This window comes from Pteropus alecto, unplaced genomic scaffold (assembly GCF_000325575.1).
Source record: "Pteropus alecto unplaced genomic scaffold, ASM32557v1 scaffold20, whole genome shotgun sequence".
In the NCBI taxonomy this organism is placed as follows: domain Eukaryota; kingdom Metazoa; phylum Chordata; class Mammalia; order Chiroptera; family Pteropodidae; genus Pteropus; species Pteropus alecto.
The window spans coordinates 45,054,598-45,075,053 of NW_006436298.1; the positions used below are offsets into that span (position 1 = coordinate 45,054,598).

At 33.3% G+C, this 20,456-nt stretch overlaps 1 protein-coding gene across 2 annotated transcripts in view; it reads right to left on the reverse strand.

Annotated features, from left to right (window-relative positions):
- Positions 1-690: 690 nt before the first annotated feature.
- Positions 691-20,456, reverse strand: part of CEP120 (centrosomal protein 120) — a 66,819-nt gene continuing 47,053 nt past the window's right edge. For both annotated transcript variants that reach the window (XM_006913321.3, XM_006913320.3), the window contains exons 19-21: positions 20,213-20,311; positions 6,930-7,075; positions 691-2,562 (exon numbers count right to left, since the gene is read on the reverse strand). In XM_006913321.3, coding sequence (XP_006913383.1) covers positions 2,328-2,562; positions 6,930-7,075; positions 20,213-20,311 — 480 coding nt within the window. In that variant the 3' untranslated portion in view covers positions 691-2,327. The remainder of the gene's footprint in view (positions 2,563-6,929; positions 7,076-20,212; positions 20,312-20,456) is intronic.

Below are 20,456 nucleotides of genomic sequence, written 5' to 3' on the forward strand. Positions count from 1 at the left end.
TGTACCGGGGGCTCTGAGAACTCAGATTCAGTTGGGGCAGTATCTAGACAGAGCAGTACGTGCACAGGAAAGTCATCTGGTCATACTGGAGTGTTCTACTCTTAAGATGTTTGTGCAGTGCCCCAAAACATCCTTAAATAATATTCAAACTCCGACATCTGCTGGACGCAACAGGAACCCAAGTCTACATAGAAATTACCGGGCTATACCTATAAAGGAACTCTTCAAGTTTATACAGACAAGGTACCACATATCCCTCCCAGGAAGTACTTGCCAACCTTAGAAGGAGAAATTAGACTTTCTCCATGAAAACGAATCACAAACATTTTAAAGGTGAATTTTATTCCACATTAAAACAGTTGATAAAAGGTTAGCTGTTATATGTAGTAATGAAGAAACGTATTCACTCACTTGCTCCTTCTTTTTCACTTACTGTGGTCATAGTCAACTCCCAGGGACTGACAATAATTCAGTAAGGTGATCAGCGTAAATATGTTAAATGCCACATACGAATGAAATGGCTGTTGCTGAAGGACTACAAAAAGGTGTTAACATTCCAGACTTCTGACTTTAAGACATAGAAAAAAGTATATGCAATGTAAGCGCTTAAAAAACAAAAATACAAAGTGACTGGATACAGGAAGTGCCAACTACGTGCCCAATTTAGAATAAAAAAACTGCTTAGAAATGCAAAGATACATACAATTGTGATTTTATTTGTTAAAATACACAGCCAAAAGATCACTTTACAGAAGGCAAAATAAACCACACATCCATTTTAGAAAAGTCTTTTTTGTTTCTTTAAATCTAAGGCCCCCTCTAGTGTTTGAAAACAGTCACACGCAGCACACGGTGCAACTGAAGGCACAGTCACCATATTTTACCCGAGACCTTTCGAAGCAAAAATACTTCTGTTCCATTCATGTGGCACAAAAATCAATGAGAGAAAATGTCTAACCATAATTAATATTTCAAATTCCTGCTATGATTCACATATTCATTATTCTCTCATTCAGTAATTTCTTTCTCTGTTATTTACTCCCGGGTTGTTTTTAATACTTCGTTAATAAGGAAAAAAAAATAAAAGTATAATGCATGTAGGGACTTTTAATTTCCCGAGCAAGAAATATACCTCTTTGGAAAACAACAGAACATTAATTTAATGTTACCAAAGAGCCTATTGTGCTTTTATGGACGTTATCAGTAAGTAGTATATATACTACCCAAAGTGTATACTTAAATTTATTATATTTAGGAATCAGAAATTTTAAACTACATATTTTAAGACTCACCTAATCTGTAAATTTGCTAATAAACCTTTTCAGTATTCTATAAAAGGACATAGGAAGTATTGCTTTGAGGGCAAATGTTGGCTCTGAAGAGTATGATGTAAAGGAATTCTTAAAAGTTTATAGAGACATGGCACTACATAAATCCAACGACTTAATCTCATGTGCTTTTTAAAAACGACTGATTAAAATTAGGAAGAGAAAAAATAGATTTTCACTCTACTTTCTCACCTAAAGCCTTTAAGTGTCTGTTTCCATGTTATATTACAGAGTTCACAACTAGTCGTACTATTACCAGAAAATAAAAAGAAATCTCTATTTTCAATAAAAGAAAACAATGCAATCTTGAGCAGAGATGGACAAGGAAGACCTTAAGCTATGAGTTCATATTCTTAAAAGTTAAAAAGTATGCTGAAAATTTGAAAATTCAATAGTTCTCGAAACAAGTTTAATAGTATTAACTTTATTTAAATAAATGACTGATTTGTCATTCAATATTATCATATGGCTTCTCTGCATTGATCCTGCTTTCGGTTTTCAAACCTGTCACTTGCAAATGTTATAAATTAAAAGAACAGGACATCTAAAATGAGTTAAAAAACTGGTTACATTTATAATTAGTCTACACTTTTAGGATATCTATATTCAAATGAATAGGACACAACATTTTTAAAGTGCAACATATACTCTTTTGGCTCAACATGCAAAGTTATATAACTGGAAACCACTACAGTCATTTCTCCTAGAACAAATTTAGTGAAAAGATGTTTTCGAAAGTTAGCCATGAAATTAAAAATTATGAGAAACACTGAAAGGTCATTTAAAATGAGTATATAAAATGCAATTACAAATAAAATCAGAATGGGAGAGGTAGCATAAAGTAAATAAAATCAAATAAATACTATACAATAGTATATAAAATTGTGCTTATAAAAAATTGAAAATGGCATCTTAAAACATCCATGTTCCCTTCCTCTGAGGGTTCTACAATGAAACGAAAATTTAGACCTGGAATCTGTAAAGATTTTCCAAATGTTATTAATTACCAGTATTGTTTTTTGCCAAAACCTCTCTGATCTGTCGGTCAAGTTCACTTATTATTCGATCCTCGTGATTATACACACCCGTCCTCATCAAAGTATCCCTTTCTTCTATTAGGCGAGTCAAATAATCATCCAAACCTTCTTCCAATGCATTGCCATGTGGGCTATCCACTTTTCCACTTGCAATCTCTCTGGAATCTTGGTACTGTTTTTGTTCTTGTTGCCTTAACCTGAGAAGTCAAGAACAAAAACCACTCTAGCAGGCAACAAATATTGTTTTGGTTTTCTTAACGACGCTGTTTAAAAACAAAATGATTTAATGGTAAAATACATTTGTAGTAATATTTTCAGGAAGAAAACAAAAACTAGTGTTACATTTGGCAGGTCAGAGTTTAGCACACTTAAGAAAAACGGTTTTAAAAGCAATACTTGTTTTTCTTATAAAATACATGAAAAATGTAGAAATTTTAGAAATATATAAAAAGAAAAGTAAAATCACCATAATCTTATTCAGAGATAACCAATCTGAGTAATAATTTTTTGTATTTTTCAATTAGTGCACATATTTTAAATATATTTTTCTAAAAAATTATATGCAATGCTATATACTATTTTTTCACTTATTAATATAACAAATGTTTTCCAACATCATTAAATGTTCTTCTAAATGGCTTTATAACATTCCATCATTTAGATGAGCCATTATTTAATCATCCTTTATTGCTGATCTTTAAGTTGTTAAACCTTTGTTGTGTTTGCTGTTTTGAACATAAACTTTCTTCTAAATTCATTCAACATTTATTTGTACCAAACAGTGTTAGGTTTGGGGAATACTGCAGTGAAACAAGAAGAAAAGTCCCTACTGTATGGAGCATATTTCAGTAATTACTCATAGAAAGTGAAATGCTATAAATGTGAATGCCTGGGTCAAAGGGCAGGTACATTTTAAGACTGTATAGATATCTTCGAGTGATGTTTGTGATAATCTCATCTAAAAAAGGAAGAAAGGAAAGCAGGTGGCAGCCTAGGATTTGGGTATTTCTAATGGAATACTGTTAATCATACATATTGCCTTGAAAATGGAGAGTATATTTAAGGATAGTATGGCAAGTTTGGGCATGGAGTATGTTTTAATTTAATTTAGAACATACAATTAAGACATAACTTTATATTCTTCTATGTAACTGGCTACAAAAATGTTTTAATTTGCAACTACTTCTAAATTTTGTCTATTTTAAATAAGATAAAGCAGTTGAGTCTAAGCCCCTGATTCTAGATGGTCTTCAGAGGAACCAAGCCATTGAGAACAAAATCCACTTCTGAATTTACACTTGCAGTAGGCAAGAGGGAGGAAGAGCCAGTGAGGATTAAGTCCTGCTCTGACAGACAAGGAGAAGTGGGCCCCAGTTCATTTGTTTGGGTGACCCTCTGAAACTCAAACGGATTCTTAAGATCCCCCACAAAAGAAATGAAAATGGAAATATGCAGTCCAAGGACATCAAATATCTCCATCTGTTTTTAGAAAAGAATCCTAAGTAGTGCAGGCACCATTTTTTGGGACTGGGCAGAAATCATGTGGTTATTGGGATACTGGTACCAATTTGAGCAATTCATTTGGATGCGTCAGGGAACATTTCTGAATAGCTGTTTCCTCTACCCTAATTTTTCTAGTTCTCTTGGAGGAAGACGTCCTCCAGGCAAATTAATGACACATAGGAACCAAAGGATGCACCAGAAAATTCAACCATTTCGTTGTCTATCTGTTGATGCATATAGGACAAATGGAATTTCTTCACATTTAATAGATTATCCCTACCAAATCTTCACTAAGATGCAAATCATCAATCATGACAACAATAGGATTTCAGAACCTTGTAACTGATGAAGCCCATAAAGTTGTCAAAAGAAGCTTTACTTCGCTGACAAACACTCTGTCTGGACTCCACTCCCATACTTTCGCTAGGAACCTACTGCTTTGTAGAACTTCTGGTAAGTTCCCTCTCACGTTGAACTTAGTATGCACCCTTACACTTTATAACAACTGGCTATGATTCTTCTCAAGAGGATAACCTATTTGCTTTTTGAAAATATGGTAACCCTCCAGATATGTGAAGACAGCTATCTCCTACTCTGTCTACAAATTCTTTCAAGTTCGACATTCCTCATTCTCCAAAGCACTTCTCGGTCACATTCCATTGGAAGCTCTCTAGGTAGCTGACTTCCCTTACAGTGTGTCATACACTGGTTAAGAACACTCTGGCAGTGATTTTACCAATGCTGAGTACTGAACACGACTTCTGTAAATGTCCCTAACTGCACTCGGTCTTTGGCAGCAATGTCACACTGTTGTTAGTGGCCACTTAAATCCTCCTAAGCTTTCTCACATGATTTTTTTCATATCTTGCTCATTGCTTAAGAGATTTTTAAACAATTTATACAGAAGACAGCTTTTGTCTCTAACACATTTAATCTTGTTGGTTTCAGTTCTGAATCCTAATTTAATAAGATAGTAATGATAAGATTCAATTTTGTATGACCTACAAATTTGATAGGCAAATGGCTATCTTCATTTAAGCCAATAAAACAGTACTTAGCAAACAGCAGAGGCTTATGTGATTGCTAAAATGAAACCAAAAGAGTGTTGTGCAGTCATGCATCGCCTAGCGACGTGGCAGCCATCGTACGTCGGAGCGCAACACGTTATATGTTTGTGGTGATGCTGGTTTAAATGGACCTAGATGCTGCTAGTCAAAAAAAGTACAGCACATACAATTATGGACAGTACATAATACCTTGACAATGATGATAAACTATGTTACTAGTTTATGTATATACTATACTTTTTATCTTCATTTTAGTGTACTCTATTCATAAAAAAAAATAAGTTTGCTGTAAGCAGTATGCCCTGCAATGCCCACAGCAGCCTCATACATCTCGGGTTTATCACATCCCTTGATTACATTATTTTCTCTTGTGCTTGATTTAATCTCATATTGTTTTATATGGCAACATACTGTACAGGCTTGTAGCCTAGGAGCAACAGGCTCTAGCATAGAGCCTGAGTGTGGTAGGCTACACCATCTAGGTTTGTGTAAGCACACTGTATGATGTTCACACAATGACAAAATCACCTAATGATGCATTTCTTAGAACATATCTCTGATATTAACTATATGACAGCAAAATTTTGAAAGGCAAGAATCATGTTATAATTAATTTGTAACATCTTCCCAGTCTACAATATAGTAGACACCAAATACGTATTTGCTGAATAAATAGAGGATAATGACCTGAACTGAGTCCTGTAGCATGGCACTGTAGGCCTTGACCTTTACTAACTGATATTTATACATTAATATTCTAAATGTAGTTATTTAATTCAGCTCTAAACCTACCTAATATAGTGACTAAGTTTTCTCAGCCCATACATGGCGATGTCATGGGATATTTTGTCAATGTCTGTGCTATGGTCTGAATTGTGTCTTCCTCGAAATCAATATGTTGAAGCCCTAACCCCCAATATGATGATCTTTGGGAGATGATTAGGTTTAGATGAGAACATGAGGGTGAGGACCTCATAATGGGATTAGTGCCCTTATTCGAAAAGACATCAGAGAACTTGCTCTCTCCCTGCCATGTGAAGACACAGTGGGAAAGCAGCTGTTGACAAGCCAGGAAGAGAGTCCTCACCAGAAACCAACCATGCTGGCATGCCGATCTTGAACTCTAGCCTCCAAAACTGAGAGACAATAACTTACTGTGGTTTAAGACAACCAATCTATGGTACTTTATGGCAGCCCAAGCTACGACAGTATGCTTTGCTGAAACAAAATTAATAGTCTCTTGATAAACTAAGCTAAATAGTCTTACCCCAAACTCCCCTCTAAAAAGACTGTAATTTGTTCTTATGCTGCTTCCTAATGATGACTTTTCTAATAAGAATAATTCAAATTGTAACTAAGATGAACGTGACACTACAGAGAAGCCCAGCATAACATAGTAGTTAAAAACACAGCCTCTGGAATCAGATTTCAACTTTGGCTCCAGGGATTTACTAGCTGAGTGACCCTGGAAAAGGTACTTTAATTTCTTTAATCCTTGGTTTCTTCATCTCTAGAACGTGGAAAAAGTTGCTTTGAACATAAAAGAAAATGAGATAGGGATGTGAGGCATTTAAAATAAGGCCTGGCACATGGTAAGGACTCAATAAATAAGAGCTATTGTTTATTTAATAATTAACTAAATTTGAGATTTCTTATACTTTTTGTAACTCAAAATTCAGTTTAATCTATTACCTTAAAATAGCAATACTGCTGAAAGAGTCACATAAAAATAAAATTTAAAGTACTAATGTTATGACCAGAAACAAAAAAGCTAAGTAGATCTGGCATAGCTAGATTCATGGCAAAAAATGTGAGTGAAATAATGGTCTTTGGCATAGATTTTCTATTGTACAAATCAGCTACATTTTATATATGATCTACTTTAATTTTGAAAGACCTGACATTATACTTTTCCCTGGAGCAATGACCAATTAAAAGGTTGTCCTACGACTTTTGTTTTTGTATGAAGAAATGTAATGTTCTAGTTACTATACCTGTTCAATTCATTTCTTATATCCAACAATTCTTGTCGCTCAGTTTTAACTGTATCTTTTTCCTCAGAAGCCAGGTAACGTAGTCTCATCTCTTCCAATTCTTCCTGCTGTTTTTTAAGACGGGCCATTTGACTTTCTTGCTCCCGCTTGAAAGAAACAAACAAGCCAGATCCTTAATATTAGTAATAAATATTTCATATGACTTTGACTTGTGATTATTAACCCAATTAGACAGTACCCATGATATAGCCACACACTGCCAATTCTATGCATCACGTATTATCTAGAAATGTCCTTCTCATTATAAGCCATAATCATTCATGGCCCAATCACTGACTGAGGTTAGCTGAATATCTTAAGAAAACAGAAAGTGAAGACAAGAAAAAGTCTGCTGTCAACACAATGAGCTGCCACAAGGCCCGGTGGTTAGAGCAAGCATCTAAGAAATGGTTAACTTACAAAGGTGTACCAAGAAAAATTTAATAACTGTCCCTATACTGGTCACTAATTTCAATCTCACCTCATGTAATAATATGCTTTTCCACTCTTTTCTCCAGGCTCATATAAAAATCTATGGCACATGACAAAATTTCTTTAAAAATGTGTAACATTCCACAGAATGGATATTCTATGAATTTTCAGCCACTCTCTGAATAACAGAGACTTTTGGTACTACAAGCAATGCTGCAATAAAACACCCTATCATCTAACATTGCTCACGAATCTTTCTATACATTCCTTTAGGGAGAGGTGCTTTTCTTTCTTTAGGACAGAACCCCAAAATGGGAGAGCTCAATCAATAGGTATATGTCACCTATTTTAAAAACATTTAACATTTACTGCCAAACTGCAACTGTACATTTTGATAAAACTTCACACAGTGAACCACTTGCATAACCACCATTTAGATCAAGAAACAGATTATCAGAACCCCAAAAGTCCCTCTGTGTCTCCTTCTAGTCACTAACCACTCATTCTTTCCCAAAGATTACAACCCTAGTTTCTAACACCTCAAATAAGTTTTGATTGCTTTGAACTTTATATAAGTGGAATTGAATAGTATATATTACTTTATGTCTGGCTTCTTTCACTTAATATTGTTTTTCAGATTCATTAGTCTTATATGTAGTTGATGATTTACATTACTGTTTAGCATTCCACTGGATGAATATACAGTTTATTCATCCCACTGCTAGAGGAAAATTTGGGTTAGTTTCCAGTTTTGTATTATAAAGCTGATGTGAACATTACGGTACATGCCTTTTGGCACATATATGTATGCATTTCTTTTGGTTATATACCCAGGATTCAAACTGCCAGGTCATAGGGTATGAGAATTTCAGTAGTAGTCAATTTTCGAAAGTAGTACAAATTTATACTTCCATGTGAGCATTTCAATGTTGCATATTCTTGCCAACACTTGGTAATGTCAATTATTTTTTTCATTTAAACCATTCTAATATGGTATGTAGTGGTGATCTCATTGTGATTTTATTTTGCATTTTTTCAAAGACTAATGAGGTTGAACATATTAATATTTTTAATGGCACCTGGGTATCTTCTTTTATGAAGTTCAACCATTTGGCACTTTGCTCTACTTGGCTATCCATCTTTCCTTACTGATATTTGCAGTTCTTTATGTACACTGGGTAAGTCATTTGTCACTTATTTAAATTTCAGATATTTTCCACTACTCTTTGTCTTGCCTTTTCACTGCTTTAATGGTATTTTTGACCTAATTTTAATATAGTCCAAATTTATTTATTCTTTTTTGTTTAGTGCCTCTATGTCCAATTTAAGAAACTTTTTGCTTCAGTCCTGAAGACTCTTATGTTACTCTCTTGAAGCTTCATTGAGACCAGCAGTTCATATGCAACAGGTTCTGTGTATGGTGTGAGATCATATTTCTTCTTCTCCCCATATAGAGCTCCAACTGACCTACCAACATTTACTAAAAAACTCTATTTCACTCTATGCTTGGCACTATTATCCGTCATTTGTCACCTCTGTTCATATACATATAAGGTTTGTTCTGGACTCTAACCTGATCTATTTCTCTATCCTTGCATTAAAAGTATAGTGTCTTAATTACTGTAACTCTTGTAAAAATAACTCTTTGATATCTGAAAGTTTACCTTTGGCTTAAAATGTCCTTCATAATTTTCTTATTATCGACTCCTGCATTTTCATATACATCTCAATTTCTATGGCTGAAAAAAAGTCCTGCTGGGATTTGATTATGATTATGCTGAATCTACAGATTTGGCAAACAAACATCTTTATAATATTGATTCTTTAATCAGTGAACATGGTTTGCCTCTTCAATTACTTGAGTCTACTTTAATTTTGTTTAATATCTTTCTCTACATACTAAGAGTAACATCTTTCTGTGCTCCTAGGAATTTGGTAATTTTAGATGTTATTGTAAATGGTAGGGTTTTAAAATTTTCTTTTTCTAATTGTGTCTAGTATAAAGAACTGATCTTTACATACTGACTTTGTTTCCCACAAACTTGCTAAACTCATTAATTCTGGTAGATTATCTATAGGCACTTTTTTGTTTTCTAAGTTATAAGTGTCATCTGCAAATAATGGCAGTTTTATTCTTTCCTTTACAACTGAAACACCCTTTCTTTCTCTTGGCCTATCACACTGGCTAGAACCTTTAGTATAATGTTGGTAAGAAATGGTGATAAAGGACATCTTTCTCTCTCATTCCTGATCCTTATTTTAAGAAAGCCAAGTTTTATGTAAATACCCTTTATTTATTGGATTAAGAAATTTCCCTTACATTCTGAGTTTGCTAAGAATTGTTATTATGAATGGGTTTTTCTGTATTTTTGATATCATCACTTGATTTTTTTTTTATTAAGGTAGTAAATAGCCAAATTTACCTTTATTTAATAAATAAACTTCACTGTGATGTTTACAAGTTTAATATCTATATTCATGAGACTGGCCAATTTTGTTCTTATAATGTCCTTTTATTAGATTTTAGGACAAATATAATGCTGTTCTCATTTAAAGAAAAAAAGAGATGTTCTCTCTTCCTAGTTTCTGAAACAATTTAAGATCAGTGTTATATCTTTCTAAAATGTTTACTAAAATTCATATGGGAAGCCATCTGGGTCTGAAACCTTCATTGTGAAGGTTTTTCACTAAAGATTCAATTTCTCTAATATCTATATGGCTACTTATATTTTGTTTCTTGTGTCAGTTTTGTAGGTTCTGTTTCTCAAGTTCACATAAAATTTTTCATATTATCCTCTTATCTCTTTAAATGTCTTTGGAATGTGTAGTCTCATGCCATTTTTTAATTCCTGGTTTTAGGATTTTGTGCCTATTCTTATTTTGTCCTTAAACACTCTTTGCCCAGGGAGGAGGTTCCTTTCAAAGAAATAACTTTTGCCTTTGATTTTCTTGTACATTTTCCTCCTATTTCATTAATTTTTACTCACTTTGATCATTTCCTTGCTTCTAATTTCTTTAATTTCTTGTTCTTTTATTGTTTGAAAGGGAACAGATTTTATGCTTTTATTTTCTTAGTGCACTTAAGATTATATATTTCCCCTTAAGCATGGCTTTCATTAAGTCTTCATGTCTTGATATACTGTATTTTCATTATTTTTCAGTTCAGAATATTTTCTAATTTCACTTGGGGTCTCCGGTTTAGCCATGGGTTCTTAGAATTATACTATGTTATAAATATCCCCCAAATGATTAAAAATTCTTATTAATTTCTAGCTTAATCTCACTATCATCAGAGAACATATTCTACATTAATTTTCTAAAATTTGCAGAGAATTGCTTGATCTAACAAATGAACAATTTCACTAAATATTCCATGTGTACTAGAAAATGTGTATTCTGAACTTTTTTGATCAAGTGTTTTATATATACCAATGGTTGTACTGTCTAAATCTTCTAAATCCTTATTGATTTTATGTTATTTGTTTGCTCTATCAGTTCCCAGGAGAGTTATTGTAAAATCTACCATTATTACGAATTTGTCTATTTCTCCTTTTAGGTCTATTGATTTTTGCTTTATGTAAATTCATAGCTGTTACCAGGCACATATAAACTTAGTTATTTTCCAGGGGAACTGACCCTTTTATGATTATGAAAACTATCTACAGTAATGCCTCACCCTAAAGTGTACTTTGCCGGACACAAGTATTGCTAGACCAATTTTCTTTTGGTTAATATTAACATAATATATAGTTTTTTCTCTCCTTAAACTCGACCATTCTGTATCTTTATATTTAAGGTGTGTCCCTTATAAGTAGCATCCTGCTTTTAAGTTCAGTTTTTAATTTAATGTTTGTCTTTAAGGGGAGTATTTAGTCCACTGATATGTAAAGTACTTGGTGATAAATATGGGTTTAAATCTTTACATATTACTATTTTCTACTTGTTCCACATATTTTATGACCCTTTTCTTGTCTTTAGATTAATATTTTGTTCAATTTTTCCTTTCTATCAGCTTGTTATTCACTTTTTCTCCTTTTAAAAACTAATATACATTAGAACTTTTACAGATAATTTCAGATCAACATACTTTTATCACTTTATCCTTTCATATCATTTTACTATTTTTGTCATGAATTTTAATTCTATGCATATTTTAACCCAACAAATATTGTTACTGTTGTTTTTCGACGATCAGCATTGATAGTCAGATATTTCCATTGCTTTCTCTCCTGCTTTCATTTGAGATCATTTTCCTTCTGCCTAAAGAATACTTTCAAGTAATTTTTACTTCAGGTTTGCCATGACAAATTCTCCCAATTTTTTGTTAGTCTGAAAAGTCTAATATCAATATCATTTATGAAGGATATTTACACTGGGGACAGAACTTTAGGTTGGTAGTTATTCTTTCAGTACTTCAAGGACATTATTTTACTGTCTTATGAATTCCTTCACTTCTGTTGAAAAGTCATCTGTCAGTCTTATTGTTGCTCCTATGAAGACAATGTCTCCCTCTACTCCCACAGCTTAAGATTTTCTTTGATTTGGGCAATTTTACTATGATGCATCTAGATATAGTTTACTTTGTATTTATCCTGCTGAGGGTTAATAGATATTCTTGAATCTATGGCTGTTATCTTTCTCATTTTTACAGAATTCTAAGCAGTATCTCTTCAAATATTGCTTCCCTTCCTCATTCTCTATTTTCTCCTGAGGGGATGCTATAGGGTGAATATTTGTATCTCCCCAAAATTCTTATTTTGAAACCTAATCTCCAATGTGATAATGTCAGGGGGTGGGGCCTTCAGAAGGTGAAGAGGTCATGAAGGAAAGCCCTCATGAATGGGATTAATGCCCTTATAAAAGAGGTCTCTAACCCCCTAGCTCCTTTAGCAATGTGGAGACACAGTAAAAAGATGGCCATTTATAAACTGGGAAGCAGGCCCTCACAGACACAGAACCTGACCAGGAGCACACCCTGATCTCAGACTTTCAGCCTCCAGAATTGTGAGAAACAAACTTCTGTTGTTTATAGGCCACAGAGTCTGTAATGTTTTGTTATAGCAGCCCACATAAACTAAGACAGGGGTCTGTAGTTACACAGAGGTAATCAGTCTCATGTACTCTATCCAGTATGTCACTTATGTTCTTTGTTATATTTTTCATCTTTTTTTTCTCCCTGTTTCACTTTTGATACTATTAACTGACTTATCTTCAGTTCATACATCCTTGCTTCTCCTAAGCCTAACCGACTATTAATTCATCTACTGAATTTGTACATTTTACTTGCAATACTTTTCAGTTCCAGAATTTCTATATGATTCAAAAGATTTTACTTCTCTACTACATTTTCCTGTCATATCAGCTATTTTCTAGAACATGGTGACAATAGTTATTTCAAACTCTGTATCTAGTGACTCCAAAATCCGATTACCCATTGATTTACTTCTACTGAGCAAAAGACATAAAAAGGTGTTCCACAGTGAAGAGGTGTAAGTAGCTAATAAACATGAAAAGATGTTCAAAGTCAAACAGGGAAATGAAAATTTAAGCCAAAAAATTTTCAGACCCACCAAACTGGAAAAAATTAATACAGCTGATAACAGCCAAGTATTGGACATAGTGTGGAGAATAACAACAATTATACACCACTCTTGGGAACTAGATTTGTACAACCAATTTAGAAAGCAACTTGGCACTATTTAGTGAAGCAGAATAAATGAGCAAACCCTATTAACAAAAATTCCACTTCTAGATATAAACACTAAAACACTTACATGTCTCTTACACGTACAGAAATTTTCAGTGTTGTATTAAAAGAAAGTTTAGGAAAAACGTGTCTACTGAAAGAAAACTAAATTGTGATATAGTCATATATTTAAGTTTTATAAAGCAATAAAAATGATATATAGCCACTTGCGTCAAATAGCAAAATCTCAAAAACAATTTTGAGTCACATAAGTGGTCACAGAATAATTATTCAAAGAGAATGATCTAATGTATATAAAGTTTAAAAACATACAAAAGTAACGTGTTGTTTACCTATATTTAAAATATATCTTATAAAATTGTAAAGAAAAGCAAAAGAATAATAAATACCAAATACAGGAAAGTCATTACCCCTGGAGAGGATGTAGTTGAGAAAAGGTGTACAGAGGACTTCCAAAGCATTGATAATGCTCTGTTTCATAACCTAGGAGGTGCCAGTTGCGGTATATAAGAATCTTTTTTTTTTTTTCTCTTTGGAATGTACAATATATTTCATTTAAAAACTATTAAAAAGGAAACGTACACCAAATTATTATTTCTCGAGGAGGGGATAAGGTTACTGGTAATTAAAAAAAAAAATTTCTGTGCTGCAAAATTGGCATTTTTTTTACACTGAGCAAGTAAAATTGCAAGGAGAAAAAAAAGTAAACTGATTTTAGGTTACCTTGTAAAATTTTAACTTGATAAAACTTGAAATATTTTTGTTCTAAAACATAAGAAAAGCCTTTAAATGTCATGAATTTTTAACCAAGGATCCAGCATTAATAATAATCACACATGCACACACAAAAATTAGAGGTTAGTAAAAAGAAATCCTCTCTCCTGCCAGGTGCTCTAGGTTAAAGGGTCCTCAATCAAGTGAGTATAATCTTTATTTCGCCTTGGCGGCCTATAAATCCAGAGAGGAGATGTAAACATACATACACTAGACTAAACAGTGGCTAAAATGTGGCCACTACTTACTCTCCCACTCACACATACCATGTAAGTCTGTGGGAAAAAACTTACAACTAAACTAAGGAACTCAAGTAAAGTTTTCTGAAAATAACCCAGAGCTGACAAGTCAGTAGGAGGGCCTGGATGGTTTCAAGACACAGTTTTTAACCACGACTTGGACCTCCAACTGTTTTCTTAAACAAAGATTTACATCCTATCCTTGGCTAAATTACTTATAAATTAATCAAATTAATTACACTGAGTGGATAAGCAGGAGGCTGGACAAGATAGCGCTGATGTCGGCCAATGAAGTCTGTGTTGTTTTAACTAAATATATCAGCTTAGTTTTAAACAGATCTACTGTGCACAAATATGGTAAGGGACCCACATCCTACCCAAAATCTTAGTTCTGTGTCTTATCCTGGGAACAAACATAGCTTTAATATATCTGACGTAATAAAAATTTTCATTTTCTACAATAAATTCATACCTCTTAACAATGCTTTTAAAAAAAGTAATGGCTTTTATTCTCCTATGTAAGTATGTTCTAAAGTGTCAAGAAATGTTTTTAAGTAAATATGTTATTTAGAACACAAGGAGTAAAGTGATAATCTTGGATATTTATAGAACAATTTAATTCAAGTATTTGCTTTGGTTTAAAAATACTTCTATGGTATATTTTCATGGAGATGGAAAAAAAAATTACCCCTTAAGTTTCTCACAACTAACACTTCTTAAAGTTAGTGTTAGAAAAGTATACCAAAGATCTCAAGTCCAGAATGTATGGATATTACATATCTGTTTTCTAAGTTAGGACCCATTTTAAGTGATACTTATTTATATTTTACAGCTGTCACCTACCTAATTACCAAAGATCAAAAAGTTTACAACTTGGAAACAGACCCTTATGGTTGTGAATCTGAAGAAAAGATTTTTCCCTAAATAATTAGAAGATTATGATTTTTTAATTCACAAATTGGCTATACACTAGGTCACCTCTGAGTAATGGAAATCTGTTTAAACATTCTTTTGGCAATAGGCACCAAGCATTAGATCTTACTTCCAAGCCCTACCAGCTGGGTTTTGTCATTAACATTTATTAACAATCTAAGATATGGCTTTTGCTGTCTAATCCGTACTACACAAATGTTTTGTATGGCCCTCCAGAGGATTTTGCTGTGACAAATTACTGGCAGAGATTATAGCCCTGTGGCTATTCACCAGAGGCAATGTAAAATTAACATGGTACTAATCCAATTTAAACAAAAAGTTGCACAAACAATCTCCTGAACAAAAGCAGAGAATTCCAATTTTATATTCAAACACAATGTGTTTTCAATAAAAAGTTTTAGCAAAAATTTGAAGTAATTTTTACACATATGAATTCTCTTTTGGATAAAGTCATTTATTAATTTTAACCTTCCAAAAACAGCTAGTGGCAGAGCACAATTCACTCTAGTAATTCCAAGGTCTATTCCATTTCTTAAAGTGCTGCATCCCGAATGTGGTCTGTAGAACATCAATGGTTCCTACTGACCTCGAAATCTGTCTGCAGTGTTGTTTCTAAAGCAGAAAGTTTGTGGAATAAGGAATAGAACTGGTCTGTAATGAAGATCACTACATTCACAGAATGAGGCTATTTTCTTTGGTGAAATAGAAGTGTAGGGTTGAACTAGTAATTTAACATTGTTTTCTTCTTAATACACTTACAGTAACTCAAGTGAAAGGAGGCATCTGAACTTTTGGGATAGCCTCTCTCTTATGAGGAACAAATAGTTAAAATTACTTTGCCAATGGTTAAAGATGGTAGAAAATACATAGAAAAACGCAGAAAATAATGGATCAAATATAAAGATAAAGGAGAGACTACCTCAGTATCTCACTGTAACACTAACGAAGAGCCATGAACGTGGGGGCTTCTATTTAGAATATTATTTACTTTCGTGCTTTTTAAAAACTATCTCAGTGAAAACAATGTTATCTGTCAATATACACACACGAACATAATTTACTCAAAGTAAAAAGTACTTGTGTGGATATTTCTTAATAAGATACATGACAAATATGATGAAATTCTTTTAATAATTAATAATTACTTGTTTCTCCAAAGGAAATGCCTCAATTAGCAACTAACATTTTTACACCTTTTCATTACTAATTTTGGCAAAGCCTTATAATCAATTACCATAGCATAAGTCTCTTATTCTTCATTCTACAACTTCTTCAGTGGTAGGTACCATCTTCTATGTCTTCCCCAGAAATTATGTGAAATAATTTCAAATCTAAGAGTGATATTTAAAACTTGCCTTTGAAATGTTTCTCCCTTAGCTTTGAGTGACGAAATACAACAATGACCCAGTTGTCTTTTTGTTTTTCTAATACTTATCTTTATTTGCATTTCTCATCACCCTGTTATATTCTTGTTCAATATCAGTCTTCTCAGATGAACTTCTAAGTTCCTCATGGGAGAAAACTTCTGTAACTATAGCATTAACCATTGTGCAAGGTGCAGAGTAGGCTCTTAAATAGTACTTGCTGGATGAAAGAATGAACAAATAAAATAGCTATAAGTGTTTCTTCAGACTTAATGCACTCTCATCTCTTTATACCCAAACTTTAGGGAGCATACCTACTGACATTCTTGCATATCTGCACATTTAGCCCTTATGTGTTTTCTTTTCCTTTCTGTGCAGTTTTCTAAAGAATATCTACTAAAATTACCATCCAAATATAAAGTACTGTTATAATTCAAGTTATATCCTATCCTACTCCCCTATCGCTATTACTATACGACAACCTCCTGCCTGTTCTCTATACTTAAAAATTTTTAATTTGTTGGTGCCTATCATTTCTGTAAATAGCTAGTCAGTCACAAATCCTTCCAATATTTATCCTGTTTATCAATGTTCAAAGCTACCATCTAATTAGATCGACTGAAACCAAGAACATTACACAATAGCTTTATGGCTCAGCTCCTTTTAACAAGTTACTATTTGCTGAGCACATACTATATACCAAACACTGTATTAAATGCTTTAAAAACTACAATTCTCAGAACAACCTGTGGGAAAAACTTCACTGTACAAATGAGGAGACCAATCAGAAAAGTTAAATTACCCAAGCTGCAGAGGTTGTTAAGAGGTACAGCCAAGATAAAACCCAGGTCTTGACTCCAAGGCCTGTTCTAAACTACTGCATATCTGCCTCTGACAGAACGTGTATCCTGTTATTTTTAAGAGATACTCATCACATTATTTCCTTGCTCCCAATTCCACAGTGACTCCTCCCTAATGGACTACATATAATGTAAATATCTTGGCATCATGACTTTATATTAGCTGCATCTCTCTCAAAGCCACTTCGATTCTCATTATCAGAGTTAGTTGATCTAACAGTCAATGATGCTATTTTCCTTGCTAATATATGCCAAATCATGACTTCTTCTGCCTCAATACTCTGTCAGAAGTCCCTGAAGTCTTCCATGGCTTACTTTCTACTCCTGGAAATTCTTTCATTATTTGGCTTTTATGGAATGAAACTATAACATTATAAAGGGGAAAAAACCTGAGCCTGGACTCTGATTAAATAGTTCCAACCTTAGCTCTATCACTTAGTACCTTTGGGATCATGTGTAACTTACTAAACTTTTCTAAGTCTCAGTTTCTCTCATGTATAAAATGAGAATCATATGACCTGCTATATAAGGATCTTGGTTAGGATTAAATGAAAATATATGAAAGCACAACACTTGGCATATAGTAAGCCTTCAACTAATACTAACTGTTCTATTAGTATCATTATAATTATCTTCCTCTTTCTCTCTAGTTGCTATTTCCCTTCCTTCTCCTTAAACATAAGAATCCTGAGTTCTGTCATAGCTTCAATTATCACTCTGTAAAGGATCACTTAAAAACAGATTAAGTCCAGTCATCCTCCCAACGTTAGAGCCATATTTCTAACAGCTTGCTAAATTTCTTTCTGTAAAAATTAAAATGTCCAAACTTGTAAGTCCTATCTCCTTTCCACACTGCAATCAACTTTTTGTCTTAATAACCACATTTCCGATACTAAGGCTTGAGCTCTTACCATCATCATTGACTTTCTACTCTATTCCAATCGGGTATATTGTGCTATAAAGAACCTACCAAAACCATGTCTTTTAAAAGAATCTCATCCTGTTTCCACCGCTACCACTTAAGTTCTGGTTCTTATTACCTGAAATGACCTCTAAAATGAGCCCTCCTCTGTTCTCCAATTAGAGTCCATGCTTTCTGACTTCATGCCTCTTTGCTATAATCATTCTATTCATCATATTTACAGTACCCCCACACTACTACATTCCTAAATCACAACCAATACCCCAGAGGTCCATCTCAAATACCTTCTCTTCTATAACACCTTTCCTGAGTCCTATTAAACAGATGTAACTCTGTACTGAGGACTCTGTATGGTTTGTTTCATGGCTCCTACTACTATGAGGCAGTAAATGTTATATTTACAGTTTTCTTCTCTATTACTGAATTGCAAGCTCCCTGAAGGAAAGACTTGTTTTACTTAAATCTATAAATCTAGGGCAGTGCCATGAATATAGGAGGCCCGCAGTACTATTTACTCGTCTATCCTCAGTCCTGTGAACATATATAAAATATTTACTACAGTTAATAAAGAAGTCCCCCTTCCTGTGGTTTCATTTTCAGTGGTTTCAGTTACACATGGTCAATCATGGTCTGAAAATATTAAATGGAAAATTCCAGAAATAAACAATTCGTAAGTTTAAACTGCATACCATTCTGAGTAGTATGATGAAATCATACACCCATTAGTCACTTAGTAGCCCTCTAAGTTATCAGATCAACTGTCACAATATTGCAGCATTTGTGTACAAGTAACCATTATAGTAGCCTGATGCTATGTCATTCACCTCACTTCATCTCATCACATGGGCACCATATCATATCATCATAAGGGTGAGTACAGTACAATAAGAAATTTTGAGGAAAAGACCACATTAACATAACTTTTATTATAGTATAATTATTCTACTTTATTATGTTATTGTTAATCTTACTGATAAATTAAACTTTATCCTATGTATGTGTAGGAAGAAGAGTATATAGGATTCAGTATTATTCAGGCATCCACTGCGGTCTTGGAATGTATGCCCTGAAGATAAGGTGGAGGGGGGCTACTATATTAAGCTTATAATCTCAACTCATCTACAAGCTATGTTGGCACAGTTTGCCTTATTTATTCTCAAGTAGTCTAGTACATACTTCTTTGTGAAGGCAGTAAGCATTTAGTACAATACCACAAAGATGTTTAATAGCATTTGATGGTTATGAAGACACACTAAGAAAAATACAAATCTGAAAGACCCTGTGTACCAAATTCAACTCTGAATAAAGCACGCACTAAAGAAAAACAAAACTTAGAATAAACTAACCATTGTCGATCCTTAAAAGTTTTAGGTCAAGTAGATTAGATTCAAAATAAAAATCTTGCTCACAATTTATTTGATCTTAATCATTTGAAGAAATAACACCCAAAATTAAGATATATTTCTCATGAAGCTAATAGCACTTGTTATCAGTAGCAGGAAGGGAAAAACTGTAAGAATAATTCAGGAAACTATTACTTTTAAACTTGTGTAAAATTATACAAAAATTCCCAGTGATTCCTTAGTTGAATAAATTACTGTGTCTTCCTAAGAGTAACATTTAAAATATGTTCTTAAATTTGAGGACATTTTTTAAGTTATCCTTAAATTTCTCCCCTAAAAGGTATTCCCAATAGAAAGAAATCAATCCTAAGGAAAAGAAAGGTAGTTTTAGAAGTGAAAGTAAAAGAAATTAACCCATTTCTTCTGGGGAAGAGGATAGTTGGCAATTAAAAAAAAAAAAAAAGGACCTAGAAATTTCTGTTTTTAATTTTAAAAGAGGAGGATCTTACATATAACACATAAAAAAAAAAACAGCCCCAATCTCAAAAATAACACTGGAGAGCCAGCTATAGGTATCTGAACATAACAGGTAATGCCAAATATGCAAACTTGTAAAGAATCAAGGGAAAAAGACATAAAAAGAATAATCCATCAGTGATAAACCACATACCTGTTTAAGTCTGGCAAGTTCTTTCAAAGCTCGGCCCCACTGCTGCTTGTAATGCAGTTTAGACTTAGTTGCAGATTCCAACTTTCTTTCAAGTTCAACCTAACAGTGATTAAAATCATATCAAGTGAAACACTATACCACTGTGTACAATCACTGAAAGATAATATATACAAAGAGTCTGGCTTAAGAAAAGAGTTTATACAGTGTAACATACGACATCATCTAAAACTGTTATATAATTTAC